Below are 12,994 nucleotides of genomic sequence, written 5' to 3' on the forward strand. Positions count from 1 at the left end.
GATAGATTATATTCAGAATAAATATGGGACCAAAAAGTTCCATTTAGCTTATGAGTAAATTTTAGATAATAATAATAATAATAATAATAATAATAATAATAATAATAATAATAATAATAATAATAATAATAATAATAATAAAGTTGGAAGGGACCTTGGAGGTCATCTAGTCCAACCCCCTGCTCAGGCAGGAAACCCTATACCATTTCAGACAAATGGCTGTCCAGTCTCTTCTTAAAAACTTCCAGTGTTGGAGCATTCACCACCTCTGGAGGCAGGTTGTTTCTCTGGTTAATTGTTCTAACTGTCAGGAAGTTTCTCCTTAGTTCTAGGTTGCTCCTCTCCTTGACTAGTTTTCATCCGTTGCTTCTTGTCCTGCTTTCAGGTGCTTTGGAGAATAGCTTGACTCCCTCTTCTTTGTGGTAGCCCCTGAGATATTGGAACACTGCTATCATGTCACCCCTCACCCTTCTCTTCATTAAACTACACATACCCAATTCCAGCAACCGTTCCCTATATGTTTTAGCCTCCTGCCCCCTAATCATCTTTGTTGCTCTTCTCTGTACCCTTTCTAGAGTCTCAACATCTTTTTTACATCGTGGTGACCAAAACTGGATGCAGCATTCCAGGTGTGGCCTTACCAAAGCATTGTAAAGTGGTATTAGTACTTCACTTGATCTTGATTCTATCCCTCTGTTAATACAGCCTAGCACTGTGTTGGCTTTTTTGGCAGCTGCAGCACACTGCTGGCTCATATTGAAGTGATTGTCTACTAAGACTCCGAGATCCCTCTCACAGTTACTACCATTGAGCAAGGTACCACCTATAGTATACCTATGCATTTGATTTTTCCTGCCTAAATGTAGAACCTTACTTTTTTCACCATTGAATTTCATTTTGTTAGATAGTGCCCAGTGTTTGAGTCTGTCCAGATCCTTCTGTATCTTAAGCCCATCTTCTGGAGTATTGGCTATTCCTGCCAGCTTGGTGTCGTCTGCAAATTTGATGAGTTCCCATCTATCCCCTCATCCAAATCATTAATGAAGATATTGAAGAGCAGTGGGCCCAGAATAGAGCCCTGGGGCCCCCCACTACACACTTCCTTCCACGTAGATGCAGTTCCATTGAGGACCACACGCTGAGTACGGCCTGTCAGCAGCTACGAATCCATCTGGTGGTGATGCTATCTAACCCACATTTTTCTATCTTATCAAGTAGTAGGTTGTGATCTACTTTATCATATGCCTTACTGAAGTCCAAGTAAATTATATCTACAGCATTCCTCTGGTCCACTAGCTTTGTCACTTGGTCAAAGAATGTAATAAGGTTTGTCTGGCATGATCTGTTTTTGACAAACCCAGGTTGACTTTTAGTGATGACTTTGTTTGCATCAAGGTGTTCGCTGATTTGTTGTTTGATTATCTTTTCCAGAATCTTCCCAGGTATTGAGGTCAGGCTGATAGGTCTGTAGTTTCCTGGATCTATTTTTTCCCTTTTTTGAAGATGGGAACTACATCAGCTCTCTTCTAGTCCTCTGGTAGTTCCCCAGTGCTCCAGGATCTTTGAAAAATATAGTTCAGTGGTTCTGAGATCACGTCTACCAGTTCCTTGAGAACCTTGGGGTGTAATCCATCTGGTCCTGGTTATTTGAACTCGTCTATGCTGGACAGGTGCTCACTTACCATTTTCTTGCCTATCTTAACTTGCGTTTCTATTCTGTTTTTTATGGCACTGGTTTGTGTAGGTTGGACTGTTTTTTCCCTTTGTGTAAAGACAGATGCAAAAAATGAATTAAATAGTTCTGCTTTCTCCCTATTGCTTGTCTCCTTCTTGCCACTTTCACCCACTAATGAACCAATTATTTCCTTAACTTTTTTCTTGTTTTTTATATGTTGAAAGAAGCATTTTTTGTTATTTTTGACTTTGGTCGCAAGCCTTAGTTTATTTTGAGCCTTAGCTTTCCTCACTTCATCTTTGCAGGCACGGGCTATTTGCTGATATTCTGACTTAGTTATGTGCCCCTCTTTCCAATTCTTATACTTGTCCTTTTTATCTTTCAATTTATCAGAGAGTTCTTTATGCAGCCATGCTGGTTTCTTTTGAGAGCTGTTATTTTAATTCTTTGTTGGTATTGTACTAGACTGGGCCTTTATTATCTCACTTTTCAAAATTTCCCAAGCTTCTTGAGTTGTTTTCCCCTTTAGGATTCTCATCCATGGAATTCTTCCCATGGTCTCTACGTTTATTGAAATTAGCTCTTTTAAAGTCCAAGACTCTAGTTTAGCTGTGTTCTATTGCTTGTGCCTCCAGAATGTTGAATTCCAATATTACATGATCACTTCCCCCCAAGGTTCCTGTGGCTTTGACACTTTCTATCATTTCATCTCTGTTTGTGAGAATTAAATCCAATATGGCTAATCCCTTAGTTCCCTTCTCTACTTTTTGGGAGAGAAAGTTGTCTGCTAGGTTTGACAGGAATCTGTTTGATCTTCCACTTGGTGCAGAGTTTGTCTCCCAGTTGATATCAGGGTAATTAAAGTCCCCCATTACTATTGTTATTTGCTTCTTACATACCTTAGTTAGCTGACTAGCAAAAAGTTCATCTATTTTCTCTGCTTGGTTGGGCGGCCTATAGTATACACCTATGGCAATGTCATTTTTTCCCCTTTTATATTGACCCAAATGCTTTCAAGTTTACAGTTTTCGTCATTGTTGTGCTCTATTTCTGTAGAGATAAATTTATTTCTTATATATAGAGCAACTCCTCCTACTCTTTTGTTTAGTCTGTTTCTTTTAAATAGTTTAAATCCCTCTAGCTGTGTGTTCCATTTGTAGGTTTCGTCCCACCATGTTTCCGTAATGGCAACAATATCATATCTGCCCTCATTTACCTGAATTTCTAGTTCACCCTGCTTGCTGTTCCTACTCAGACATTTGAGTCCTTTATGACTGACCCTGTGTTTACTTGCTGCATAACTTGTGTGGTGCCTGGCTTCCCCTATTTTCTTAGATTGCCAGGGACAGTGATGTTCTGTATCAATTAACTCACTATCCCCATTATTTAGTTTAAATGTTCCTCCAAAAAAGCTGTGATTTTATTGCCAAGTAACTCAGTCCCTTTCTTGGATGGATGCAGACCATCTCTTTTATACATTTTTTCATTGGACCAGCTACAGACATCATGACTATTATTATTATTAATAATAGTTTATTATAGCAGAATTTTTATTAGTTTTAATTATATGGTATTATTATTATTATTATTATTATTATTATTATTATTAGTAGTAGTAGTAGTAGTAGTAGTAGTAGTAGTAGTAGTATTGTTTATTAACTTGGATATTAATTTGTTTATGTTTTTATTATTATGTTCACTTTTATTTTGCTTGTATTTACGTTAAAGGGGAGTTAAAGTGCATTATGAACTTGGTTATTTATATAGTTGGTTAATGTTAGTTAGATTATGATTAGTATATTTGTAACCCTGTATTCAGCTTTGGGAAGTGGGGGAGGGAGGGGGGGGTTGGGGTGGGTTGGTTTTGGGGATTATATTGTAATTTTTATAAAACTTTTTAATAAAAAAGAAAGAAAATATTGGACTGTGTTGAAATGGACAGACATATGTTTAGAATCAAAGAGAAAGATACAGAATATTTTCAAACATGGAATTTATTTTATCAATGGTCGGAAATAAAGGGTAGAGACTAAGAATATGTGACAATAGTAGTAACTGTGAGAGGGATCTCGGAGTCCTAGTAGACAATCACTTTAATATGAGCCAGCAGTGTGCTGCAGCTGCCAAAAAAGCCAACACAGTGCTAGGCTGCATTAACAGAGGGATAGAATCAAGATCACATGAAGTACTAATACCACTTTACAATGCTTTGGTAAAGCCACACCTAGAATACTGCATCCAGTTTTGGTCACCACGATGTAAAAAAGATGTTGAGACTCTAGAAAGGGTACAGAGAAGAGCAACAAAGATGATTGGGGGACTGGAGGCTAAAACATATAGGGAACAGTTGCTGGAATTGGGCAGGCCTTTTTTCTCATAGAATGCTCAGAACGGCATTCTGGCACTTTTTTTGCAAAAAAAAAAAAAAGCTCCATCTGAAAGCCTATTCCAGGGCTTAGGCAATCTTGGCCCTTTTTTATGACTCATGGGCTTCAACTCCCAGAAATCTCGAGCCAGCCATGCTGAGGGGAAAGGGAGAGGTTTTCAAGCTGAGCCATGCTGGCTCAGGATTTCTGGGAGTTGAAGTATTTATTTATTATTTAAATTTTATTTATTATTTAAATTTATATACCGCCCTATTCCCATAGGACTCAGGGTGGTTTATAGGGAGAATTAAAATACATAACATACAAAATTAAAATCACTTAAAACTATGATTAAATTACAGTCCCTGAAGTTAAACTAAAACCCAGTAAATTAATTAATTAAAACCCCTCAGTCTGGGCCAAACAGCTCGAAGAACCAGGTTTTCAAGTCCTGGTGAAGTCCTTGAGTCATAAAAGAGCCTCCCCTACAGGAGCACATTAAAGTTATTTACAGGGTTACTTCTTTGGGAACTAAACTTTTAGAATCTAAAACAGCTAAGTAAGAAAAGCCAACAGGAAAGAACCTCACATTTTTCATCTGCTTCAGTCTTTTGGAAGGTAAAATTAGATAACAAAATAATCATTTCCTCTGTTAATATCTCTGCAATGAAATCAAACATTTTTCTCAATGTAATATGTCTAATTTAGCTGATGCTAGAAAAAAAATATCTTTTGTACAGACTCTTGAAAACTATTTTGAATCTAACCTTCTATTACAACTAAACCACTTTAAATTAAACAATTCTTAAGAATCAAATGTTCTTAATTTGGACTTTACTTTTACTGTTTGGACTGTTGTGTCTTTTGAAAAATAGATTATTTAGAATCTAGTTATGCTGCACTTCAGTCTTTAAATAATTAATCTAGTATATACATAGCAATATATGATGTTTTCCATGGTGAGGTTAACATCAATAACAACATTTATTAAAAAGGCTAAAATAATTTCTGGTGGTATTATCTGTACATTAACATTTTGTTTAGTCACAATATTTCACTTTTCACATTCTGGACAAGCAGTGGTCATGTATCCTAGCAAAAGATGTTACATATGTGCATAAGCGTAGTCAGTAGCACATACCATTTTAAAAATATCAGACAAGCAAAGAAAGAAAAATAAGTCCAAAATATCTACATTACATCCAGAAATGCCAACTTTGCAACCAATATTTCTCATCCATAACTATGGCACCCTAAGGAGACCTGCATACATGCAAATGCTCCTCTGGGATCAGTAACACAGCAGGGGTTGCTTTTTCCTTCCAGTAACTGATTGCTGGGAAATACAAAACATGGGCTTAAGATTTCCAATGTTAGTTACAAAATTTTCTGGATGTGGTTGGAAAGAGGCCTAGAAATGCCAGCACAAATACATCACACTTGCTGAACGTGCACATGCAACTAATTATAATCTTCAATTATATGTGATATGCTATCAAGGAAAATGTATAGATATAGCCAGCAGATGTTTAGGGAACCTTTATTTTTCATACACTGTTCGAATTTTGTTTTAATGCCATGGTGATACACAATCAAATATAATCAGTCTTTTTTTTTTAATCCCAAAGCATCTGTTCATTAAATACAGTATAACAAACTTTTGGATGATGGAATTATTTTTTATCTAAGGATAACTAATGATAACAGCTCTTAAATGTGTTTTTGTTTTATTTTTGCACAAAAATTGTATAATTTGCATTCATTTACAAATGGAATATGTTGTTAAAATAATTAGTGCACACATATACCTAAAACCAGTTTATTGCATTTGGCAATTGTACTAAAAAAAATCTCGTTGTCAACCAATATAATTCATTTAATCAAGTGAAAAATTGATTTAAATTATTTTATTAAAACAAATTAATGGCAATTCTTTTATAAGAAGATGCCTCAAACAAAATGAGTTTGAATGCCTGCTCTAGATAGTTGAATGCTCCAAAATAAATTCTAGACCAGGCCTGTACATGCAGCCTACCAAGTACCCTTGGACAGAGCACAGACTTTTTTTTTTTAAAAAAAAAGTAATAAAATCACCACCACTGCCCTAAAAGTCATGTTGCCTAGTGCCTCCATGGCTTTCCATGACCACAAGCTCCAACACTGTAGATTCTCCTCTAGTCACCAAATCATTGATTAGCCCACCAACGTTCCCTTGCAGACCACAAAGATTTTTAATTTATCAGTGTGGGCCTTTCCCTTCTACAAGTTGCATAGACCTCTTCTAGATTTTCCTCTTGCCTTTCTGAGTTAACTCCTTGGTCTGTCATTGAGCAAGAATTGACTTTGTAGGGAAGCATATTATAATTTGATGCATATTTAACATATGTTCTACCTTTATTTACCGATTATATAATATTTGTATGCAATTTGTATGCACCTGGCAAAGTTTGGGGCAACTTAAAATCATAAGATTAAAACATAAAAGCAGGGCTTTTTTCTCATAGAATACTCAGAATGGCATTCCAGCACCCTTTTTTTGCACAAAAAGAAAAAAGCTTTTGCACAAGCTATGCTACTCCCTCTATTGACTTTCAAAAGCCTATTGGAATAGGAATTGCTGCTGAGTGTGCCAAAAGACCTGGCCGGCAAATGTTGCACCGGCAAGTTGTCTGCAGCGAAGGCAATTTGGCAGGAAGTTTGCATCTCTCTTTGCTGCCCAAGTACACTATTTCAACTAGGTAAGTAAGAGAGGACAAGGAGTGGGAGGTGGGTTCTGCGGAGTCCATGTGCACTCCTTCCTTGTGCTCCTCTGTGTCAGCCAGGCTGGTGGCCTACCTGGTGCTGGACCTGTGCCACCGTCACCTCGCCCTGCGTGCCTAAGTGGCTACCCTGCATCGCCTGGCCTGCACCGCCTCCGCTGCCTGCCCTGCAGAGCCCCGCCATATATTGCGGACCCTGCTGCTCCCACGGCACCAGCCGCGCCAGCTGCAGCCCTAGGGGGCAGCCCGCCACCAACACCCCTCGCAACCGTGACTGCAGCAATGCTCCCCCCACCCCACCGCCTCCTGCGGCCACCAAGATAAGAGTTCCGGCATCTTTTTTTTTTTAAAGCACTGGAATTGTGTATGTGTAGTTTAACGAAGAGAAGGGTGAGGGGTGACATGATAGCAGTGTTCCAATATCTCCGGGGCTACCACAAAGAAGAGAGAGTCAAGCTATGCTCCAAAGCACCTGAAAGCAGGACAAGAAGCAACGGATGGAAACTAGTCAAGGAGAGAAGCAACCTAGAACTAAGGAGAAACTTCCTGGCAGTTAGAACAATTAACCAGTGGAACAACCTGCCTCCAGAAGCTGTGAATGCTCCAACACTGGAAGTTTTTAAGAAGAGACTGGACAGCCATTTGTCTGAAATGGTATAGGGTTTCCTGCCTGAGCAGGGGGTTGGACTAGATGACCTCCAAGGTCCCTTCCAACTTATTATTATTATTATTATTATTATTATTATTATTATTATTATTATTATTATTATTATTATTATTATTATTATTATTCAAACAAATTAACTCAGACAACATGATGTTTATTAAGCATTAATCAAATATAATAATAGAAAATTAATAATTTTTTGGAGAAAAAGAAAGTATGAGTCAAAATTCAAAGGCAGAGATATTATTTCCTTTTTCTGTTCTTGAATTATCTCAGACAATGATCAGAGAGACGGCAGGCTGGGTTCCAAACATTTTATTCGCTTCAGCTCCGGACGGCTGACAAGCGGAGAAACTCGTCCTTTTATGGCGAACTGTCAACTGTAACAACAAATCAGGAAACTGTATTCTGCCGCCTTGAGGGCGGCGAACAATAGCCTGCCGGTAGTTTTGACAGCTCCCGGGTGATTGCGCTTGCGCGGCTTGGCCGGGGAATCCGTCAGCTGGCTGGCTTACCGGCTGAGGGGAGTTGTGTTTCAGGAGCCGGCATTCTGAGAGCTTGTGGCTGTCAGCCAGGCCGGTTCTTGCGCCTGCGCAGCCTTTTGACAGCTGTCACTGTCAGTGGCTGCTGCCGGCCTGTGCGCGTGTGTGGTTTCTTCCGTCAGCCTTTTGACAGCTGTCATCTGTCAACGGCTGCACGCATAGGGAGTCCCTGGTTGTTCTCGGGCCGGGAGATCATCCATATAATGTCAGTATGTAACAGTTCTATTGAGAACTGTGATGGTATAAGCTTCTTTATAATTTTTAATATTTATATAGACTATATTTATCTTATATTTAAAAATGCTTATGTAACAAAAGATCCTCATGCAGTAGAAAAGCTGTGAAAAGGTTTCTAATATGATGGAACAAGATTGTTTGTACAGTACATCCTGTGAATCATAGAACCATAGGTCTGGAAGGGACCATGGTGGTCTTCTTAGTCAAGGGGTCCCCAAATCTTGGGCTGTGGCCTGACACTGGTCCACCCCCCCCACCAGGAACCATGCTGTGCAAGTGAGCAAAGTAGCATCTGTGCATGCACAGAATCCAGGCAGTGGGCAAAACCACGCCTTACTGGTCCATGGAAAAACCACCCTCCATGGAACTGGTTCCTGGCACCCAAAAGGTTGGGGGACTCTGTTCTAATCCAACCTTCTGGTCAAGGTGGGAGCCTTATTCCATCCCACTCAAATTGTTGTCCAGTATATTTTTGAAAACCCACAACCCCAGAAGGTAATCTATTCCATTGATTAATAGTTCCCACCGTCAGAAAATTTCTCTTAAGCTCTAGATTGTATCTACCTTTAACAAGCTTCCACCCATTGCTTCTTGTTCTGCCTCAAGTACTTTGGAGAATAGCTTGACTGCTATTATGTCATCCCTAGTCTTTCTCTTTGTTTCAATATTTGTTTGTTTGTTTATCTATTTATCACCTTTATTAATTTTACAAATAACTCAAGGCAGCAAACATATCCAACACACCTTCTTTCTCTTATTTTCCCCACAGCAACAACTCTGTGAGATAAGTTGGGCTGAAAGAGAATGACTCACCCAAAGTCAGGACTTAAACTCAGATCTCCTGTTTTCTAGTGTCCAGTTCCTTAATCATCTTTGTTGTACTTCTCTGAACTCTTTCTTGAGACTCAGTATGTTGGATCGTGATGACCAGAACTGGATGCAGTATTCCAAATGTCATCTTACCAAGGCATTATAAAGCAGTACTAACACTTCATGTAAACTTGATGCTATTCCTCTTTTAATGCTGCCTAGGACTACACTGGTTTTTTTGTGGCTGCAGCACATATTTAAGTTGTTGTCCACTAGAACCCCTAATCATCTTTGTTGCTCTACTCTGCACTCTTTCTAGAGTCCCAAAATCTTTTTTGACCAGAACTAGTCACGTGATCTTAATACTATTCCTCTGTTGATGCAACCTAAGACTGCATTGACATTGGCAGCTTCAACATATGCTGGCTCATACTTAAGTGGTTGTCAGACTTAGACTCCTAGATTCCTTTCACAGTTGCTGTTGTTCATCCACTTATTCTATGCCTGTGCATTTGATTTTTATTACCTAAGTGTAAAACCTTACTCACCACTGAATTTCATTTTTTTGGATAGGGCCAAGTGTTCAAGTCTGTCAAGATCTTTTTGGATCTTGACCTATCTTCTAAAGAGTTGGCTGTTGCCCCTAGATTGGTGTCATCTGCAAATTTGTTGAGTTCCCCTTCTATCTCCTCATCTAAATTGGTTATGAAGATGATGAAGAGTACTAGGTCTAAGACAGAACCTTGGGGTACCCTACTGCATACTTCTCTCCATGTAGATGTAGAGGATAGGTATTAAATGCAGCCAGCTAGTTACAAATCCATCTGGTGAAGATGCTATTTATCACACATTTTTTATCTTACAAAGTAGTAGGTTGTGGTCTGCTTTATCAAATGCCTTACTGAGATCCAAGCATACTATCCATAGCATTTTGCTCATCCACTAATTTAGTCATTTTGTCAAAGAATGAAATAAGATTTGTTTGGCATGAGCTGTTTTTGATAAACTCATGTGGCTTCTGGTTATAACTTTGCTTGCTTCTATGTAGGTGTTCGCAGATCTATTGCTTGATTATCTTTTCCAGGATTTTCCCAACTATTTTTATTTATTTTTTTATTTTAATTCCATTTATATCCCGCCCTTCTCCGAAGACTCAGGGCGGCTTACAAGCTTAGCAGTAGCCTTCATTCTATGTATATGCCTGCTTATTAGGGCTTTCACACACACCCTTAAGCGGCATTATTACAAAGTCAGGTTAATTGCCCCCAACAATCTGGGTCCTCATTTTACCTACCTCGGAAGGATGGAAGGCTGAGTCAACCTTGAGCCTGGTGGGATGCGAACCTGCACTAATTGCAGGCAGCTGGTGTTACTTAAGGAGGCATTAGCCCACTGCTCCACCAAGGCTCACCACAAGTCATAAAAGGGTCAGAGTTCAGTCAGGCTGATTGATTTGTAGGCTGATTGATTTGTAGTTGCTTGGATCTAATTTTTCCCTGTTTTTCACATCAGCTCTTTTACAATCCTCTTTTACAATATTTATCCAAATATTTTCAAGAAGGCTTTTATCCCTAGTGTTTTGTATTTCTGTAGAAGTGTAGTGATTCCTTACACACAGTGCAACAGGATTCCCCTCCGTCCCATTTTGTTGGGAATAGAATAGAATAGAATAGAATAGAATAGAATAGAATAGAATAGAATAGAATAGAATAGAATAGAATAGAATAGAATAGAATAGAATAGAATAGAATAGAATAGAATAGTTAGAAGGGACCTTGTAGGTTATCTAGTCCATCTTCTTTACTGTGTTTTGTTTGGACAGAGACTTCTGATTCATTTTACTTGATATGTTCTGTTTACAGAGACCTCTGAATTTAATAAGAATTTGTCATGTTTATCATGTTCAATACTGAAAGCTCAGAGTGTCTGGAGTTTTAGTCCTTTGGCTTGCCTCCAGTTTTTCCTCAAGTTATCACACCACTTTACATTTATGGAAAGTATAACTTGAGTCCTCCATTTTCATGATAATTATGCCTGCACAAGAGATACACTTATATCTCTCAGTTTGGAAAATGCCATTAAGCCTTTTGTGCTGGACATAGAGTAGAATTTCATAAAAGAGGAACTGAGCCACCAATATGTTGTAGAAAAGATCATATAAAAACTTTCCAGTGGTGTCCCTAGTAGCTTTTGAAAGTAATCAAAAGAATTCCTTAAGGACAGAATTTAAAAGATATTCTACACATGAATCTGAAAATCAGGCATTCCACCTCTCTCCCTCTTTATAAACAAGGGGAAGGAAATTTTGTTTGTGTTATTGTTCATTTCAGAAATAGATTTAATGACTTCTGCTTAAAACGTGCAAACAAAAATGTGCCTCTAAATATATATTCAGTCATTCAGTTTAAGAGCATTTATATTTCCCCAAACCTCCTTGGGGTTTGAACATTTCTGCAAATCTAAACAAAGAATTAGAAAATTGTTTATTCAATTAGAACATTTTGCATTCATTAACAAAAAGATTTTCTTGAAATAATCCTTCCAGAATATTTACATATGTTCAAATACCAACTAAATCTCCAGTTTTGAACATTTCCATATACAGTAAACTCCATCAGAGAGCAGATCAGACTTACTCGACCAAGTTACCAGGATTTTGCCCCATCCCAACAAGTTTTGGCAAAGAATGGTAAAGATGGTTGTTAATCACCAGGTTTTACCTCTATCATTGTTCTGTAAGGCCTCTTCAGATCTATCATGTGCAGATTTCCCAAAATAGGTATGGTCCTGGGTCCCGGAGGGAGATTGGGGGAGTTGTTATTCCTGGAACTGCCCTTTTTCAAAAGGAACAGAATTCCAAGAACAAATAGTAATAAAATTAAAATTGCTCCAGTCCAATCCATTTTCTTTTAGTAAGCAGTCTTCAGTAAAAATTACAAGGAATTTTGAAAACTGAAATGATTCCAGCATGTATTTCAAAGCAAGGTATAATTAGGCTTCTCTTTGTGAGATTGCTCTGACTGCTCTGTTCAATAAAGGGCTTCTAAACTTTGCCCTTGGTTTTTTTCCAAGAGGAATTTGATCTGTCCTACATGTGAACTAGTGAAATCTGCCAAAACCTACCAAAGCAGTTTCACATATTTGTACTACAAAATAACCCAGATGTTTATAAACGTATAAACCCCAATACATTACAGTATATAAATCTGTCTCTCAGTCAAGTGGAAATTAAGGACATACTTTTCATATTTGCAGAATGGAATAGTTGTGAGATTGAATATTTTTGGAAGACAGGCTCTCTTGCCTCTTGTTCTCAGTCCTTGATTCTGTTCCCTGGCTTTGACTGATACAGTGCACATACTATTCAAAACAAGAGAGACTTTGGAACACCATGTTCAGGGAACTCTGCCTGAGAACAGTCTTCTTGGCAAAGGGATGTGCTTCACAAAACAGCAGTGGGTGGATCAAAAGCGAGATCATTTTACTTTCTCTGTGTAGGGGATAATAAGATCAGAAATTGTGTAATGATCTTATGAAGAAAATTAATCCTAATGGCATAGCTGAAGCTATAGTTGTAAAATGGAGTAACTTAGGCTTTTAGAAGTAGGGGCTTTGACACATGCAGGATAATTACTTTGAAAGATGTAGGTTCTGTAGGAAGCTAGGCATAACCGCAAGCAGAGGAAACACAAAAATAAAGATAGAGCTTAGGCTAGCAAAAGGTTATGGTTAAACGGTACAACAAGTCTGAGGGGCTTTTTCCTGGGAGGGTACGAATAAAATTTATTTTGTTTAGGCACTTCAGATTAGCTTACTGGGGTGGGGGGGAAGCAGTTGGGCTTGAGTGCGATAGGGGTGTGTGGGGGAAACCAGCATCATATATAGACATGACTCAGTTTAGTGACAAATGAAGAGTACTACACACACACACACGTGTG

General features: G+C 38.4%; 1 protein-coding gene and 1 long non-coding RNA gene across 2 annotated transcripts in view; one reads left to right on the forward strand and one right to left on the reverse strand.

The window, feature by feature from the left end:
- The window catches only part of LOC310632519 (cytochrome P450 2K1-like), a gene marked incomplete at both ends in the record, with an annotated part of 35,928 nt that extends 23,969 nt beyond the window's left edge, over nucleotides 1-11,959 (reverse strand). The window contains one exon of the mRNA XM_083349749.1: nucleotides 11,777-11,959. Coding sequence (XP_083205875.1) covers nucleotides 11,777-11,959 — 183 coding nt within the window. The remainder of the gene's footprint in view (nucleotides 1-11,776) is intronic.
- LOC310632646 overlaps nucleotides 1-12,994 on the forward strand; it is a 1,302,393-nt gene that overhangs the window by 450,839 nt on the left and 838,560 nt on the right. The window lies entirely within an intron of this gene.

Source organism: Vipera ursinii (genome assembly GCF_947247035.1).
Source record: "Vipera ursinii genome assembly, chromosome: 1".
NCBI lineage: Eukaryota > Metazoa > Chordata > Lepidosauria > Squamata > Viperidae > Vipera > Vipera ursinii.